Raw genomic sequence first — 19,559 nt, forward strand, 5'->3', positions numbered from 1 at the left:
TTTAGAACTTTATATGCATATTTAATACATTTATTTCTAGATAAGTAATGTTTTAACACAGTCTGTTATTTATTCTTATAACCTACAATCTAGAGAAAAATAACTCATCTTTTTTTTTTTTTGGTAGTCGACAGAATTTTATGGGATTGACTGTTGCTTTGGATGACAATGGGAAAGCTGAAGGCCAGATGTTCTGGGATGATGGACAAAGCATTGGTGAGTGTAAACTTTCCAGGGTCCCTGTACATCATTGAGAAAAATCATACCATAGAGGCTCGGCATACAATTAGCATGAACCGAAAACCTCTCTCTGCCTATTGTCAATAAGGCAATAACATTTGGAGAATTTTTCCAACTTTTGCCTGCTCATTTGTATTATACTATAGTTAGTATAGATGGGGTACAGTCCCTACCTTTGTAGGTCCAGGAACTTGCTGTTATGCAATCAGTCAGGGATGATCTATCTCTGTATAACTGTCTCACTCTTGATTTAAAAAAAGTGTGGATGCAAATATCACGCTGATGGTTAATTCATTCTCATGAACTAACATGACTCTATTATTTGGGTCAGCCATCTATACCAGGCACCTGTTCCTCGCAAATAGGCCTGCTCAGGAGGCAATTTAGAGGTTAGAAAATTTCTTGGTGACTCGTAAATTGGGAATTAAGTATTGCTCAAAGGATACTTACATCAATGAAATATTACTTTGTATGCTTCCTTTCCCCACTAAAGGTAGGATATGTTAGTTCTACTTTCGATAAATGAGATTTGTCATTATAATCAGAACACCCTATAACTCCGACTTTTCTATAGAAATATGGACACATTGTTACCAGCTGACTCTCAATTTTCACTACTTATTACTGTGGACCAGAACCTTCTAATCTTGCAACATACCACATTTTCTGAAATTATAGCTTGTTTTTCACTACTAATACTTCTAGAGATTCCTTCTCTTTTAGGTTCCTTCACTATAAAGATAAGAAATTCTCATTAAAGGAGTAGATATTCTTTGTAACACATGTTAAAGATAGAAAATTAGAAAAAAATACAAGCACTTTTAATATTTTTGCTGTACTGACTTTGGCTTTTATATTAATAAAATGCTTAATTTTTAATATGCCTGAAAATGTTCTGCATATTTAATTTGTGAATCCTGTTTATTTTCCTCTAACATAATGACAGAAACATGTGTGAATGTTATTATTTACTTCTTACAAATACCATTATGATGATCATATTCTATTGAGAGGATACGTACAGGATGGTTTTGATTTTCATCATTGTCATAAATAACATCCTTTCTCTTTTTTTTTTTTTTTTTTTTGAGTCTCACTCTTTCGTTCAGGCTGCAGTGGCGTGATCTCAGCTCACTGCAACCTCCTCCTCCCTAATTCAAGTGATTCTCCTGGCTCAGCCTCCCAGAGTAGCTGGGATTTCAGGTGTGTGGCACAACACCCACTAATTTTTGTATTTTTAGTAGAGATGGGGTTTCGCCATGTTGGCCAGGCTGGTCTCGAACTCTTGGCCTCAAATGATTCACCTGCCTCGGCCTCCCAAAGTGCTGAGATTACAGGTGTTAGCCACCGTTCCCAGCCCATAAATAACATCCTTGAGTGTTAACCATTGTTTCCACTTTAGAATATGTCCATAGAGTAGATTCCTGGAAGTGATATTACTATCTTTTAATTACCTTTAAAAGAGTTGTGATTTATACAAATAAAATGCATCCATTTTAAGAATACAGTGAAGTTTTGACAAATGTGTACAGTTGTACAGCCACTACCACAATAAAGATGTGAAATATTTTTATAACCCCAAAAGTTCCCCTTTTATAGTCAGCCTCTGGATTCATCCAACTGTGGTTTGAAAATGCAGTTAGCCTACAATAGTTGCATCTATACTGACCATGTACAGACAGGTTTTTCTTATTATTATTTTGTAAACAATACAGAATACCATGATTTATATAGTGTTTACATTGGATCAGGTATTATAAGTACCCTGGAGATTATTTAAAGTACATGGGAGGATGTGTATAAGTTATATGCAAATATTACACCACAAAATAACTTACATTCAAATAATAATGTCAGATTCATTTTAATGGTCAAAAAATGAAACCACTAAAATATTCATCAATAAGTACATTGGTCAATAGTCATGGAATATTACCATGGAAGACACCATGGATTATTATTAGGAATAAAAAGTAATTAATTCCTTTCACATGCAACAGCATGAATGAATGTAAAAAGCATTTTGCTAAGTTAAAGATGCTAAAAATACAAAAAATAGTACATATTGTGTGATTCTATTCACATAAAATTTAGAAAATACAAATCTAATTTATAGTGACAGAAAGCAGAACAGTAGTTGACAGATCCTGGAAGGAAGGATCAGGAGTGGGGAGAAGCTGGCTAGAAAGAAGTACAGCTGTCCTTGGGTATCCATAGGGGGTTGGTTCCAGGACCCCTGTGGATATCAAATTCCACAGATGCTCAAGTTCCTTATATAAAATGGTAAATTTTTATAATTTCAACTTTTATTTTAGATACAGGAGGTACATTTGCAGAATTGTTACATGGACATATTGTATGATGCTGAGGTTTGGGGTATGGATCACGTCACCCAGGCAGTGAGCATAGTAACTAATGGGTAGTTTTTCAACTCATGCCCCCCTTCCTTGTAACCCACTCTAATAGCCTGCAGTGTCTATTGTTCTTGTCTTTATGTCCATGTGTACTCAGTGTTTAGCTCCCACTTAAAAGTAAGAAAATGCATTATTTGGTTTTCTTTTTCTGTGTTAATTTTCTTAAGGTTGTGACCTCCAACTGCATCCATGCTGCTGCATAGGACATGATTTCATTCTTTTTTATGGCTGTGTAGTGTTCCATGGTGTATATGTACCACTTTTTCTTTATCCAATCCTTTGTTGATAGGCACCTGTGTTGATTCCATGTCTTTGCAATTGACTAGTGCTGCGAGGAACATGAGAGTGCATGGGTCCTTTTGGTAGAATGATTTATTTTCCTTTGGGTACATACCAAGTAATGAGATTGCTGGGTTGAATGGTAGTCCTGTTTTAATTTCTTTGATAGATCTCCAGACTACTTTCCTCAGTGGCTAAACTAATTTACATTTCCACCAACAGTGTTTAAGCATTTTCTTTTCTCTGCAGCCTTGCTAGCATATGTTATTATTTGACTTTTTAATAATAGTGGGTTTGATTTGCATTTCTCTAATGATTGGTGATGATAAGCATTTTTTCATGTTTATTTGCCACTTACATGTCTTCTTTAGAGAAGTGACTGTTCATGTCTTTTGGCTGTTTTTCAATGGGGTTATTTGACTTTTGCTTCTTGATTTAAGTTTCTTGTAGAATCTGGAGGTTAGACCTTTGTTGGATGCATAGCTTGTGAATACTCTCTCCTATTCTGTAGGTCGTCTACTCTGTTGATAGCTTTTTTTCACTGTGAAGAAGCTCTTTAGTTTAATTAAGTTCAACCTGTCAATTTTTGTTTTTGTTGTAATTGCTTTTGGGGACTTAGCCAAAATTTTTTGCGAAGACCAATGTCGAGAAATCAGACAAGACACAAATAAATGGAAAGAAACATTCCATGCTCATGAATTCGAAGAATCAAAGCAATATACAGATTCAACACTATTCTTATCAAACTAGCAACATCATTTTTCACAGAATTAGAAAAAACTATTTGAAAACTCCTATGGAAGCAGAAAAAGAGCCCAAATAGCCAAAGCCATCCTAAGCGAAAGAAACAAAGACAGAGGTATCACACTACTCAACATCAAGCTATACTAGAAGGCTAAAGTAACCAAAACAGCATGCATAGTACTGTTATAAAAACAGACACATAGCAATAGAACAGTATAGAAAATCCAGAAATAAAGCCACATAACTACAACCATCTGATGTTTGACAAAGTTGACAAAAACAAGCAGTGGAGAAAGACTCTGTATTCAATAAATGGTGCTGGGACAACTGGCTAGCCATGTGCAGAAGAATGAAACTGAACCCTTACCTTTCACTGTATAAAAAAATTAACTAGAGACGGATTAAAGATTTAAATGTAAGAACTCAAACTCTACAAATCCTAGAAGGAAATACTCTTCATGTTCTTCTTTTTCTTTGCTTATTTTAGCTCTTTTGTATTTCACACAGGTTTTTAAATCAACTTATCAATTTTTAACAACAAGACCACCTTCTGTAATTTTGACTGGAATTGCTTTTATTCTTAAGACCAATTTTTGAATATTTGTCATCTCTTTTTTTCCTCTGTCTCTTTCTCTCATCTACTTACGTACTTATCTACCTATCTATCTCTATATAATTACCATTTACTTAGGTCTTCTTTAATTACTCTTAGCAATGTTTTATAATTTTCGCTGTATGGATCTTGTACATATTTTGTTAAATATGTCCTAAGTATTTTAAGTTTTTGATGGTATTTTAAATAATATTTTAAATTTCTCCTAACAGTTTATGGATAATATATTATAACCCTATATTCACTTAATATGATATATGAGAGATATTTTTCAAATGGTTTTATTATCCATTTATGGGTGAAAACTTGCTAAAGAAAAAATATGAAGGAATTAAACAACTTCTCTCTTCAAAACTCAGTTTAGTCTTTGGACTTTCTTTTTAACATAATCTGGTAAGAAACTCTAGGAGAGGCATGTGGTATTCTGAAATTAAATAGATCTAGGTTTGAATACCATCTCAGTAACTTTCTGGTTGTATGTCTTCTGGAAAATTACTTTCATTTTGTTGTCTCCATTTCTTCTTTATTATCTACAACATACACCTCTGTTGTAATTTTATGAGGATAAAATGATTTAACATACATAAAACATTCCTGGCACATGAGTTCTGAATAAAATGTGTCATTTATATGTAAAGTAAATAAAACTCTATTCTAAACACTTAATATGAGATACTTTACATTAAAATTAGCATATCTAACTTATGAAAACAAAATGAAAATAAATAAGTAAATAAAATAAAATTAGTGTGGTTAATAAGATAATAAGAATAAGGCACCCAAAAGTCAAAAAGAGGAGGTTGACCAGCCATCCTGGATTTCAAAGCTGTGACAGGACTTGAGCCTTATAAGGGCATAATATACTACAGTGCCAATTTTTAAATTTAATAACTGTATTTATTAAATGCACTTTAATATTCTTGTCTCTTGGGAAAGTACATTTTTTTCTCAAATTAAGCCTTTGTGAAAGATGAACGTTTAATCAAGGGTTTGCTAGGTGAGGAAGGAATGATAATAAAAGGAGTCAGTGCCCATGATGAGACATTCAACACTTTGGTACCTCAGTGACACTTTTGCCAATGGGACTGCAGACTATTTTATGTTATCAGATCATGACAAGTACTTGGTGTATATTCATCCATCAATTGATGCACATTTGGATTGTTTCCACTTTTTGGCAATTATAAATAATGCTGCTATGAACATCTGAGTATAAGTTCTTGAATAGACACACTTTTAAAAACTCTCTTGTGTACTATACATACCTGGGAGTGAAATTTCTGGCTTATATGGTAACTCTATGTTTAACTGTTGATGAAATATCCAGCTGTTTTCTATAGAGGCAGCACCATTTTACACCCCAATCAGCAGTGTATGAGGGTTCTGATTTATCTTTTTCCTTATCAACATTTATTATCTATCTTTTTGATTATAGTCATTCTAGTGGGTGAAAAGCTGTAGTTTATTGTGGTTTTGATTAATTTATATTTCCCTGATAACTAATGTTGTTGAACATCTTTACATGTACCTATTATCCATGTGTACATTTTCTTCAGAGAAATGATTTTTGATATGCTTTTCACATTGTAAAATTAAAGTGTCTTTATTATTGAATCATAAACAGTCTTTATAGAATTTAGATAAAAGTCCCTCATCTGATGCATGATTTTCAAATATTTTCTCTCGTTTAGCAGGTGCCTCTTTTGAGGCATAAACTTTTAAATTTTGATGAAGTCTAATTTATCTATTTTTTTTCCATTTGTTTAATGTGCTTTTGGTGTTATATCTAAGAAACCATTGCCCATTACAAAGTCCCAAGGATTTGCTACTAGGTTTTCTTCTAAGAGTTTTATAATTTTAGCTCTTACATTTAACTCTTTGGTTCTTTTTGAGTTAATTTTTGTATATGGTGTGAGACAGGGGTCTAACTTCTTTCTTTTGTGTGTGGATTCCAGTTTTCCCAGAACCATTTGTGAAAAGTCTATTATTTTCTCATTGAATTATTTTGGAATTTTTGTTAAAAATAAATAGACCATTAATGTCAGGATTTATTTCTGAATTTTCAGTTCTATTGTATTAATCTACATGTCTATTCTTATGTCAGCACTGCACTGTCTTGATTACAGTGGATTTGTAGTACGTTTTAAAATCAGGAAGCATGAGTTCTTCAATTTTGTTCGTTTTCAAAAATGGGCCTTATTTTAAAGCAGGTTTTTGCAACCTCAACAATATTGACGTTTTGGGCTAAATAATTATTTTGTGGTGGTGACTGGGCTGGTTATTACAGCTGTTTAGCAGCATCCCTGTCCTCTCCCCACTTGATGTCAAAAGCAAAGTCATTTTCAAGATAACTACATGATCTCTAAATACTGTAAAATGTCCCCAGAGAGGCAAATTTACTGCTGGTTGAGAATCAATGTTTTAAGAGAACATAGAAAGTCCTTTGATACAGGTTTAACTGATTAGAACTAGATGAGTGATGTCATTGCAGGTTAATAACATCACAATTAGTATGCAAAATCAGCCCTCTATGAGCAATATGTTTCAAAAATGTAAACAAATAAAGCCATTTCCTACAAAATTTTAACTTTCTGTTACAGTATATTTTAGTCTTAAGGTTAAAAATTAATCGTACCTGAAACTTCCAACTTTTAAATTTTCATGGAACTTTTTATCATTTTTAAAAATCAGACAGGCTTAAAAATTCAAATTTAAACTACTAAGATACAGTGTAAGTGTAAGTGTAACTTAAATGTTCTGTTAACAGACTTGGAACCATTTATTTAACTTTTCCTCACATAAGGTGATATAATGGCTGGTTCAAGGATAATCTTAAAAAAGCATGTTGACAGAATCCCATTCTTTACAATTTTTTATTAACGGCTACAAGAGGCTGTAGTGTTTGCCCAGGTTACATTTTCTAGCCAAGACTAAATTTTAAAATATGGGTTGTATAATTGCTTCCATAAAAGTGGAGGTAATTTAGAATACTTAGAGAGTGAGTTGGTTTGGGAGAGAATATGTTGGAATACTGGCAAGAGTTGGAATGTTGAGAAGGGCCAAGAACAGAACATGAAATGAAACTGACTTTTAGGAAACAGGGAGTTATAGGAACCATATGGGAAGGAGACATAAAGTAAGGAGTATTTCAAAGGAGAGGTGTGTGGTCAAAGTGACCTAAAAATCCTGAACAGTATTAGGAGATATTTAGAGTTTATATACTATGTCACTGGTGACTTAGAAAGGGTCAGATTCCATGGAAAAAGGAAACACAGGAGCTGGAGTTTAGGAGATGTAAGATTGAATTATGAGTTGGGTACACAGACATAACAAGCAAAGGTTACATTTATTTATTCATTTATTTTTATTTTTTGAGATGGAGTCTCGCTCTGTCTCTCAGGCTGGAGTGCAGTGGCACGATCTTGGCTCTCTGCAAGTTCTGCCTCCTGGGTTCATGCCATTCTCCCACATCAGCATCCCAAGTACCTGGGACTACAGGCACCCACCACCACACCTGGCTAATTTTGTTTTTGTATTTTTAGTAGAGATGGGGTTTCACCATGTTAGCCAGGATGGTCTTGATCTCCTGACCTCGTGATCTGTCTGCCTTGGCCTCCCAAAGTGCTGGGATTACAGGCGTGAACCACCGTGCCCAACCCAGCAAAGGTTACCTTTTTAAGATGTATGGTAATAAAAAGGAGACATGGTAGTAGCTTGATATAAATAGAATTAAGTAAAAGTGTTACCAGAACAGAGTACTCTGGAGCATAAATGTAGCTTGAAAAAGCAGAGAAGGTATAGGGAAGAACTGATGGAGTAAATTCTACAGAGGCAGAAGTGCTTGGAATCTGGAGCACTATGGGAGGATGAGCTAAGAGTAGGGAGAGAAGAATGGTGAAGGTGAAGATTGATTATGACTTCAATGACAGTGAACAATCAATTTTAAGTACTTATTCTGCACAAGAAGAATGTTATGTGCCTTATTGCCATTAAGTGGTTACTATTATCTCCATTCAATAGATAATAAAATGTTAAGTAACTTGTCTGAGGTTGCACAACTATTAAGTACAAGAGTTGGGATTTCAATACATGTCTACCTGACTTGGGAGCCTGAATTCCTAACCACCTGCCTCTGCTTTATCATCATAGTCTTTAACATCATAGCTATGTGAACTCCTATGACTACATGCTTGCTGTCTCGTGCAGAATAACCAAACAGTAGTCTCCACACTTCAGCTAATCTATCCTTAGTTCCAACCCAGAGTCTCTTGCATTTGTAATCTTCTGACCTCCCCAGCAAGGTACCCATTTCTGTTTGCACATCCCCACACTAACATGCAGTGAAATAGTCTCTTAGTCACTATCTTCAGTACTCCTCAGAGAGGTGACAATCATCAGTAACTGTGACCCCACAGAGATATTTTCTGACCATGCTCAAGATTACTTGCTGCAATTGAAGCAGTTAGTAGTTGTTTATTCTTTTCTTTTCCTCGTTTGCAGATACCTATGAAAATGGAAATTATTTTTTGGCAAACTTTATAGCAGCTCAGGTAAGACTAATTTACTACATTTTATAAATCTTTTCCCAGTTGTCTACAGATTAAACATTACAGTCAACTGTGTAAATGTAATATCCCACATCTTAATAGGAGGTTCTTCTTGCCTTTACTTTTATAATCCAGGTCTGTTGTCCTTAAAATAAGGAAGAAACAATCCTTATTTTGACAGTTTTCCAGCATACCATCTCTATGAAAAGAAACTTGGAATTCATACAATGCTGGCGAAAAAATGGGGCCTTAAATGTATAACATGTTTCCCAAAGATGAGAAATTTACTGGCTGATACATTTTGAAAGGAAAATGCTATATAAGTTGTTAATTATGCAATAATGCATGAAAGACCTCAAAACCTTAGTGGCATCTAACAATAAGCATTTACTTGGCTCATGAGCTTGCAGGGCTCAGATGATCTGGGCCTGGTTTTGGCTGATCTTTGCCAGCTCACATACATCTCCAGTCAGTCTTGGTTCTATTGGGCTGTTTAGATAATCTTGGCTGTGTATTCACATATCTTGGGAGGTCAGCTGACTCTCGTATGGCTTATCATGGCCTTGTGGGAAGGTCTAGGCATGGCTTCTTCATAATTATGGAAGAGGGCTAAAATAAAAAAATAAAAGTGGAGATCCCTTAATTCTTTTTATTTTTTATTTTTTTGTATTGAGTAGACTAATTTCCCATTACCAAAGCAAAATCACATGGTCGAGCCCAGAGACAGAGGAGGGAGAGAATGCCTCAACTGGAGTGGGAAGGCATTGCAAAATTGCATGGAAAGGGGCATGGATTTGTAAGGGGTGAATAATTCATAACAGTAATGCAATCAATGCACCTTGCATGTTAAATGATCCCATGGATAATCTATATAATTTTAATTAGAGTATGAGGAGGATCATTCTAGGTCAAACCTGGATTCTGCTTCTCTATTTTTACCTAGTCACTTTAACCTAGGAGTAGTATAGCAGAAATCTATTTTTTTTCTATAACAGTGATTCACATATTTGAAGATGTCTCTCAGTTATTCCTTTGTCTTCTTAGAATTATACATCACCAGGCTAACTTCATATTTCCTCTGTTTCCTGGTTATAGTGGTTTCCAGATCTGATCATTCTGTTTAGACTCCAGTTAACTTAGATTTCTTTTAAAACACCAGAATTGAGAGCATATTTTAGAGCTGTTCTATCCAGTATGATAGCCCCCTGTAGCCAAAGGAAACTATGAGGGACACTGCTATCCGGCCCAGATACTACGCTTTTCCCATGGTCTTTGCAACCCACAGACCAGGAGATTCCCTCAGGTGCCTACACCACCAGGACCCTGGGTTTCAAGCACAAAACTGGGTGGCCGTTTGGGCAGACACCAAGCTAGCTGCAGGAGTTTGTGTTTTGTTTTTGTTTTTGTTTTTGTTTTTTCATACCCCAGTGGTGCCTGGAACACCAATGAGACAGAACCATTCACTCCCCTGGAAAACCAGGGAGCCGAGTGGCTTGCTCAGTGGATCCAAACCCCTCAGAGCCCAGCAAGCTAAGATCCACAGGCTTGAAGTTCTCCCTGCCAGCACAGCAGTCTGAAGTCGATGTGGGAAGCTTGAGCTTGGTGGAGGGAGGGGCGTCTGCCATTACTGAGGCTTAAGTGGGTGGTTTTCCCCTCATGGTGTAAACAAAGCCACCAGGAAGTTTGAACTGGGCAGAGCCCACCACAGCTCCACAAAGCCACTGTAGCCAGACTGCCTCTCTAGATTCCTCCTCTCTGGGCAGGGCATCTCTGAAAGAAAGGCAGCAGCCCCAGTCAGGGTCTTGTAGATAAAACTCTCATCTCTCTGGGACAGAGCACCTGGGGGAAGGGGCTGCTGTGCACACAGCTTCAGCAGACTTAAACCTTCCTGCCTGCCAGCTCTGAAGAGAACAGTGGATCTCCCAGCACAGTGCTGGAGCTCTGCTAAGGGACAGACTGCCGCCTCAATGGGGTCCCTGACCCCCATGCCTCCTGACAGGGAGACACTTCCTAGCAGGGGTCGACAGACACCTCATACAGGAGAGCTCCAGCTGGCATCTGGTAGGTGCCCCTCTGGGATGAAGCTTCCAGAGGAAGGAGCAGGCAGCAATCTTAACTGTTCTGTAGTCTCCACTGGTGATACCCAGGCAAACAGGGTCTGGAGTGGACCTCCAGCAAACTCCAGCAGACCTGCAGAAGAGAGGCCTGACTGTTAGAAGGAAAACTAACAAACAGAAAGCAATAGTATCAACATCAACAAAAAGGATGACCATGCAAAAAAATCCATCCGAAGGTCACCAGTAGCAAAGACCAAAAGTAGATAAATCCACGAAGATGAGGAAAAACCAGCTCAAAAAGCCTGAAAATTCCAAAAACCATAATGCCCCTTCTCCAAAGGATCACAACTCCTCACCAGCAAGGGAACAAAACTGGAGAGAGAATGAATTTGACAAATTGACAGAAGTAGGCTTCAGAAGGTGGGTAATAACAAACTCCTCTGAGCTAAAGGAGCATGTTCTCACTCAATGCAAGGAAGTTAAGAATCTTGATAAAAGGTTAGAGGAATTGCTAACTAGAATAACCAGTTTAGAGAAGAACCTAAATGACCTAATGGAGCCGAAAAATGTAGCGTGAGAACTTCATGAAGCATACACAAGTATCAATCACTGAATAGATCAAGCAAAAGAAAGGATATCAGAGATTGAAGATCAACTTAATGAAATAAAGCGTGAAGACAAAATTAGAAAAAAAAAGAATGAAAAGGAACAAATAAAGCCTCCAAGAAATATGGTACTATGTGAAAAGACCAAACCTATGTTTGATTGGTGTAGCTGGAAGTGACGAGGAGAATGGAACCAAGTTGGAAAACACACTTCAGGATATTATCCAGGAGAACTTTTCCAACCTAGCAAGACAGGCCAACATTCAAATTCAGGAAATACAGAGAACACCACAAAAAATACTCCTTGAGAAGAGCAACCCCACGACACATAATTGTCAGATTCACGAAGGTTGAAATGAAGGGAAAAATTAAGGTCAGCTAGAAAGGTTGGGTTGCCCATAAAGGGAAGCCCATCAGACTAACAGCAGATCTCTTTGCAGAAACCTCACAAGCCAGAAGAGAATGGGGGCCAATATTCCACATTCTTAGAGAAAAGAATTTTCAACCCAGAATTTCAAATCCAGCCAAACTAAGCTTCATAAGTGAAGGAGAAATAAAATCCTTTACAGACAAGCAAATGCTGAGGGATTTTGTCACCACCAGGCCTGCCTTACAAGAGCTTCTGAAGAAAGCAATAAATATGGAAAAGAAAAAAACAGTACCAGACCATTGACACTATGAAGAAACTGCATCAACTAATGGACAAAATAACCAGTTAGCATCATAATGGCAGGATCAAATTCACAAATAACAGCATTAACCTTAAATTTAGATGGGCTAAATGCTCTGATTAAAAGGCACAGACTGGCAAATTGGATAAAGAGCCAAGACCCACTGGTGTGCTGTATTCAGGAGACCCATCTCACATGCAAAGACACACATAGGCTCAAAATAAAGGGATGCAGGAAGATTTACCAATCAAATGGGAAGCAAAAAAAAAAAAAAAAAAAAGCAGGGATTGCAATTTTAGTGTCTGGTAAAACAGACTTTAAACCAACAAATAACAAAAAAGACAAAGAAGGCCATTATGTAATGGTAAATGGATCAATGCAACAACAAGAGCTAACTATCCTAAATATATATGCACCCAATACAGAAGCACCCAGTTTCATAAAGCAAGTCCTTAGAGACCTACAAAGAGACTTAGACTCCCACACAATAATAGTGGGATATTTTAATACCCCACTGTCAATATTAGACAGATCAACAAGACAGAAAATTAACAAGGATATTCAGGACTTGAACTCAACTCTGGACCAAGCAGATGTAATAGACATCTACAGAACTCTCCACCCTCAATTAATAGAATATACATTCTTCTCAGCACCACGTAGCACTTATTCGAAAATCAACCACATAATTGGAAGTAATACACTCCTCAGAAAATGAAAAAGAACAGAAATCATAACAAGGAGTCTCTCAGACCGCAGTGCAATCAAATTAGAACTCAGGATTAAGAAACTCACTCAAAACCACAGAACTACAGGGAAACTCAACAGCCTGCTCCTAGATGACTACTGAGTAAATAATGAAATTAAGGCAGAAATAAATAAGTTATTTGAAACCAATGAAAACAAAGACACAACATACCAAAATCTCTGGGAGTTTTTAGAGGGAGTTTTTAGAGGGAAATTTATAGCACTAAATGCCCACAGGAGAAAACAGGAAAGATCTAAAATCAACACCCTAGCATCACAGTTAAAAGAACTAGAGAAGCAAGGGCAAACAAATTCAAAAGCTAGCAGAAGAGAAAAATTAACTAAGATCAGAGCAGAACTGAAGGAGAGAAAGACACGAAAAACTCTTCAAAAAAATCAATGACTTCAGGAGCTTGTTTTTTGAAATGATTAACAGAATAGTTAGACTGCTAGCCAGACTAATAAAGAAGAAAAGAGAGACGAATCAAATAGACACAATAAAAAATGGTAAAGGGGAGATCACCACTGATCCCACAGAAATACAAACTGCCATCAGAGAATACTATAAACACCTCTCTGCAAATAAACTAGAAAATCTAGAAGAAATGGATAAATTCCTGGACACATACACCCTCTCAAGGCAAAAACAGGAAAAAGTCGAATCCTTGAGTAGACCAAAAACAAGGTCTGAAATTGAGGCTCTAGGACCAAACAGATCACAGCCAAATTCTACCAGAAGTACAAAGAGGAACTGGTACCATTCCTTCTGAAACTATTCCAAACAAGAGGGACTCCTCCCTAACTCATTTTATGAGGTCAGTGTCATCCTGATACCAAAACCTGGCAGAGACAAAACAAAAAAAGAAAATTTCAGGCCAATATCCCTGATGAACATCGATGCGAAAATCCTCAATAAAATACTGGCAAACCAAATCCAGCAGCACATCAAAAAGCCACAGTCAAGTTGGCTTCATCCTTGGGATGAAAGGCTGGTTCAGCATATGCAAATCAATAATTGTAATCCATCACATAAACAGAACCAATGACAAAAACCACATGATTATCTCAATAGATTCAGAAAAGGCCTTTGATAAAATTCAACACCTCTTCATGCTAAAAACACTCAATAAACTAGGTATTGACGGAACAGATCTCAAAATAATAAGAGCTATTTATGACAAACCCATAGCCAATATCATACTGAATGGAAAAAGGCTGGGAGCATTCCCTTTGAAAACCAGTACCAGACAAGGATACCCTCTCTCACCACTCCTATTCAACATAATATTGGAAGTTCTGGCCAGGGCAATCAGGCAAGAGAAAGAAATAAAGCTTATTCAAATAGGAAGAGAGGAAGTCAAATTATCTCTGTTTGCAGATGACATGACTGTGTATTTAGAAAACCCCATTGTCTCAGCCGAAAATCTCATTAAGCTGATAAGCAACTTCAGCAAAGTCTCAGGATAAAATATCAATGTGCAAAAATCACAAACATTTTGATACACCAATAATAGACAGACAGCCAAATCATGAGCAAACTCCCACTCACAATTGCTACAAAGAGAGGAAGATACCTAGGAATACAACTTACAAGGTATGTGAAGGACCTCTTCAAGGAGAACTACAAACCACTACTCAAGGATATAAGAGAGGACACAAGCAAATGGAAAAACATTCCATGTTCATGGATAGGAAGAATCAATATCGTGAAAATGGTCATACTGCCCAATGCAAATCACAACCACAATGAGATATCATCTCACGCCAGTTAGAATGGCCATCATTAAAAAGTCAGGAAACAACAGACACTGGAGAGGAGGTGGAGAAATAGGAACACTTTTACACTGTCGTTGGGAATGTAAATTAAGTTAACCATTGTGGAAGACAGTGTGGCAATTCCTCAAGGATCTAGAACCAGAAATATCATTTGACCCAGCAATCCCATTACTGGGTATATACCCAAAGGATTATAAATCATTCTACTGTAAAGAAACATGCACATGTCTGTTTATTGCAGCACTGTTCACAATAGCAAAGACTTGGAACCAACCCAAATGCCCATCAGTGTTAGACTGGATGAAGAAAATGTGGCACATATATACCATGGAATACTATGCAGCCATAAAAAAAGAATGAGTTCATGTCCTTTTCAGGGACATGGGTGAAGCTGGAAACCATCACACTCAGCAAACTAATACAGGAACAGAAAACCAAACACTGCGTGTTCTCACTGATAAGTGGGAGTTGAATACTGAGAACATATAGGCACAGGGAGGAGAACTTCATACACTAGGGCAAGGGGGCAAGGAGAGGGCTAGCATCAGGAGAAATCCCTAATGTAGATGACAGGTTGATAGATGCAGCAAACCACCATGGCACATGTATACCTATGTAACAAACCTGCACGTTCTGCACATGTATCCCAGAACTTAAAGTATAATTAAAAAAAAAAAATTTGGCTGGGCACGGTGGCTCATGCCTGTAATGCCAACACTTTGGGAGGCCAAGGCAGGAGGATCACCTGAGGTTGGGAGTTTGAGACCAGACTGACCAACATGGAGAAACCCTGTCTCTATTCAAAATGCAAAAATTAGTCAGGCATGGTGGCGCATGCCTGTAATCCCCACTACTCGGTAGACTGAGGTGGGAGAATCGCTTGAACCTGGGAGGCGGAGGTTGCGGTGAGCCAAGATCATGCCATGGCACTCCAGCCTGGATAGAAAGAGCGAAACTCCATCTCAAAAAAAAAAAAAAAAAAAATTATCTCATGAATAATTTTATATTGAAAAATTTCATAATAATAACGTTTTGGCTATATAATATAAATAAAATATAATTTGAAATTAATTTGCCCTTTTTCTTTTCACTTTTTAAAAAAATGTGACTACTAGAAAATATTCAGTTACATATATAGTTTACCTTACATTTCTATAAGATGAGATAGACTTCCATATTGCCTACTACCTCTTTTTAGCTATATTCTATATTTTTTCTGCTGTTACTGCATTGCGTTATTTTTTAACACATGTATCAGATGTTTGGCACATATAAATCTCATGGTCAGCTAAGACCTTCAAATTCTTCTCATAGACATGATTATCAGGTCATATTGTTCCATCCTGCATTTGGCCTCTCTGAAACTAACTGCCAGACTTTGTATAAATTTAATTGTATACTAATTAAATTTGTGTATTCTCTGCTCTTAAATCAAGAGTAGTTGGGTTGAAGACTGTACATATTTTTTCCTCTCAAATATTATTTTAATGAATATTATTTTAATGATCTGGAAATCCTGAATTTTAGAAATCCTATTTCTACTGCTATTATTCAAATTAGGAATGACACCCTGTTTAATCTGAGTTTTAAAAAAATTGTAAAACATTAGATTGCCCTTTAATAACATCTAATTTCAAAATTCCATTTTTCTGATAAATGAATTCTTATTTCTGTGACGTTTGATAAATTTTTTCCTTAAGAATAAGGGGCCTGAAATGAAAGAAAGCTCCCAACTTTCCCTGGGGGATAACTATTATCAACGGTTTCCTGGTTGGTAAACCAGCTTGTGGAGGTGGGAGATAATTTGTAACATTTGCTAATTTCTGTAGTGTAGCTGCTCCCACCATCTTAACCAATTTCAGGAATCATCTGGCTTGCAAAATTCTAGGAAATTTAAAAATCAACTCTCTCAAATCTACTAGCTTTAGTACACCCATTTATTTTGAGCTATAAATTTTTTCCTTGATTCTGCCTGCCCAGTAGCAAAAGTCTTATTCATCCTTCATAATACCAGTTGAACGTTTCTTTTTTCTCTTCCTACTGCAGCCATAATAATTGAGAAATGCATAGCTTCACTCTGCTACAACGATCTCCTTGATTATTGCATGTAATCTTCAAAATCTTTCCTTACATACCTAACTGGCCTCATGTCTGTGTTTACTCAGCACCAGCTATGGTTGCCCTTGCACTCCTCAATGAATGTGGCTTTGTTCAATGTGTCCCCGTACCCTTATTTCCTGTCTCATAATAAATCTTTCCCATACTTCCAGGAGTTCTGAAGTTACATGTCCTTCCTAAGTTCTCTCTTGACCCTCTTCCTCCCGTGTAATTTTTCCTTTCTCTTCACATCCATGAAAAATATCCACTATGATTTTCATCTGGGCCTTCATCATGTGCCACCTCATAATTTATGTCATATTATTTTAACCCTTGTATTGATACTTAAACAATTCATGATTTGGTTAACTTCCTGTTTCTTGCACACTGTTCTCAGTCCAGGGACTGTTTGCACACTTCTTTGTTCACTCTAAATTAACTCGTGCAGTAGTATGTACAGGGGCACCTTGCACTTCCAACTTTACCTATGTTATCTAGCCTTGTCGCTTTGGACTACTCACTTCATTTTCCAGAGCTTCAGTTTCCTTATCTCTAAGATAGCAATAATGATATTTTCTTTTCAAAATGGTTATAAGAATACTTATAATATAGGGGAAATAACTTTCATAATGCTGGTACAATAAACTTATTTTTGGCATTACCAAATTTATTATAGCAGATACTCAAGAAGTATGTCTTCATGAAGTGTGTAGAGAGTAGAATTATAATAACCAGAGGCTGGGAAGGGGTGGGAGCCATAAAGAGAGGTTGGTTAGTGGGAACAAAGAAACAGTTAAATAGCAGGAGTGAGTTCTTGTGTTTGGTAATATAGTAGGGTGATGATAGTTAACAACAATTTATTGTAAATTTCAAAATAGCTAGAAGAGAAGATTTGAAATGTTTCCAATGCAAAGAAATGATGAATATGACTGGTCATGGTGGCTCCGGCCCGTAATTCCAGCACTTTCGTAGGCTGAGGTGGGTGGTCAGGGATTGGAGACCAGCCTGGCCGACATAGTGAAACCCCGTCTCTATTAAAAATACAAAAATTAGCCGGGTGTGGTGGCACGCACCTATAGTCCCAGCTGCTTGGGAGGCTGAGGCAGGAGAATCGCTTGAACTCAGGAGGCAGAGGTTGCAGTGAGCCCAGAACACACCACTGCACTCCGGCCTGGGTGACAGAGTGAGACTCCGTCTCAAAAAAAACCAACCAACAAACAGAAATGATGAATATTTGAGGTAATGGATATCCTAAATACCCTGATTTGATCACTACACATTGTATACATGTATCAAAATATCACATGTTCTCCATAAATATGTATAATTATTATGTATCAATAAAAATGTAAATACATAAATAGAAATAGCAAACTGATAGAAGAAAAGTAAATTTAGGTTTGTTGTTAATATTTTAATATGGACCATAGTCTATCAACAATATGTTATTTTTTTCTCTTTATGAATTCTTTATAGAACATCCTGCAAATCCAGACCATACACAATAAATATTTGAGTGACTCGAATCCACTAAAAGTTAGATATATTAGAATCTGGGGTGTGAACTCTACTTATGTGACACAAGTCAATTTCACCTATGACAACCAGCAATTTATGGAGACAAATTTCACGAGTGACCCTCATAATCAGGTAGGTCTGAAAGGAATATTAGCATATCATAAGTAAATTTTATCGTTCTGCAAAATTATCACCAATAATTTTGCTAACAATTAAAATTATTATCATTGTTATATTCTCGTGTATTAGAAGGTTATAAATATGTGCAATAGATATGTTCCTGAAAAGTTGCAAATGTTGAATCATATTGTAAAATGTGCAACATTAATGGTCTTTCTGGTATAGCCTAGGGGTCATTGATCACTGGCCTGATGAGATCCTCTCCATGTATTTACCAAAGAAACTGTACTGTGTTTTGATAGATTAGTCTTCCACATTAGCAAAATAAAACTTATTTCTGCTGCAAAGGCTAAAACAAAGGTGATTCCCTAAAGCTGTCGAAGGTTTCCCCCATGCTTCCTGCAGTTATTCATGTCCCTGATCAAACTGATGGATCTTACAGGTGGATGAAAATTGGCAGTAAACTGTGGTAATTGTCAAATGAATACATCCCACCTGTGGTATAAGATAAAAGGTTGATGAAACAGGGGGACATAAATAGCAGGCCGTACTGGAGGATTCTAGAACCAACTAAAACAGAATTTTGGAAGATGAAATGCCAATAGTTACCAAAGGCAACCACAAAGAAAAAAGTATCTCATTTTTGGAACATAAGACATCATAAATACAGAACCAGCAACCCATAGGGGATGGTTTAGAAAAGTGAAAATGGATAACCATAGTTCTTGTGTTCTAAAAACTGAAATGGGTGCCCTGATGGTATTTGGACTTCGGAAGATGGCCCCTCTGAGCACTCGAATAGATCTTCTCCCTCTAGCCTCTTCTGGGTACTTACCTTAAAGCATTTTACCTGGACTATTGAGTTCAAAACCACTCTTTGCAAGTAATTGCTTCTAGTTAAGATTGTGCACAAAATCCTTGAATACCTTCTTTTTAAAAACTCTACGGCATATCTGATGCCTAGTATGTGCCAGACACTATACTGTCTGGAGTGAGGAAAACATGAAACCAGCTTGCTGTCAAGAGGACTAAAACCCAATGGCAAAGCAAAGAGATTTTAATAAATGTTGGTTTTAATCACAGCTACAAATATTTGTAAACACTAAATGAAGTGAAAAGAAAAGATTTCCA

At 36.7% G+C, this 19,559-nt stretch overlaps 1 protein-coding gene across 1 annotated transcript in view; it reads left to right on the top strand.

Moving 5' to 3' along the window:
• The window catches only part of MGAM (maltase-glucoamylase), a 246,667-nt gene that overhangs the window by 222,204 nt on the left and 4,904 nt on the right, over nucleotides 1–19,559 (top strand). Inside the window, exons 44-46 of the mRNA XM_065542691.1 lie at nucleotides 128–216; nucleotides 8,791–8,840; nucleotides 18,267–18,440. Of these exons, the coding sequence (XP_065398763.1) occupies nucleotides 128–216; nucleotides 8,791–8,840; nucleotides 18,267–18,440 (313 nt within the window). The remainder of the gene's footprint in view (nucleotides 1–127; nucleotides 217–8,790; nucleotides 8,841–18,266; nucleotides 18,441–19,559) is intronic.

This window comes from Macaca fascicularis, chromosome 3 (genome assembly GCF_037993035.2).
Source record: "Macaca fascicularis isolate 582-1 chromosome 3, T2T-MFA8v1.1".
In the NCBI taxonomy this organism is placed as follows: domain Eukaryota; kingdom Metazoa; phylum Chordata; class Mammalia; order Primates; family Cercopithecidae; genus Macaca; species Macaca fascicularis.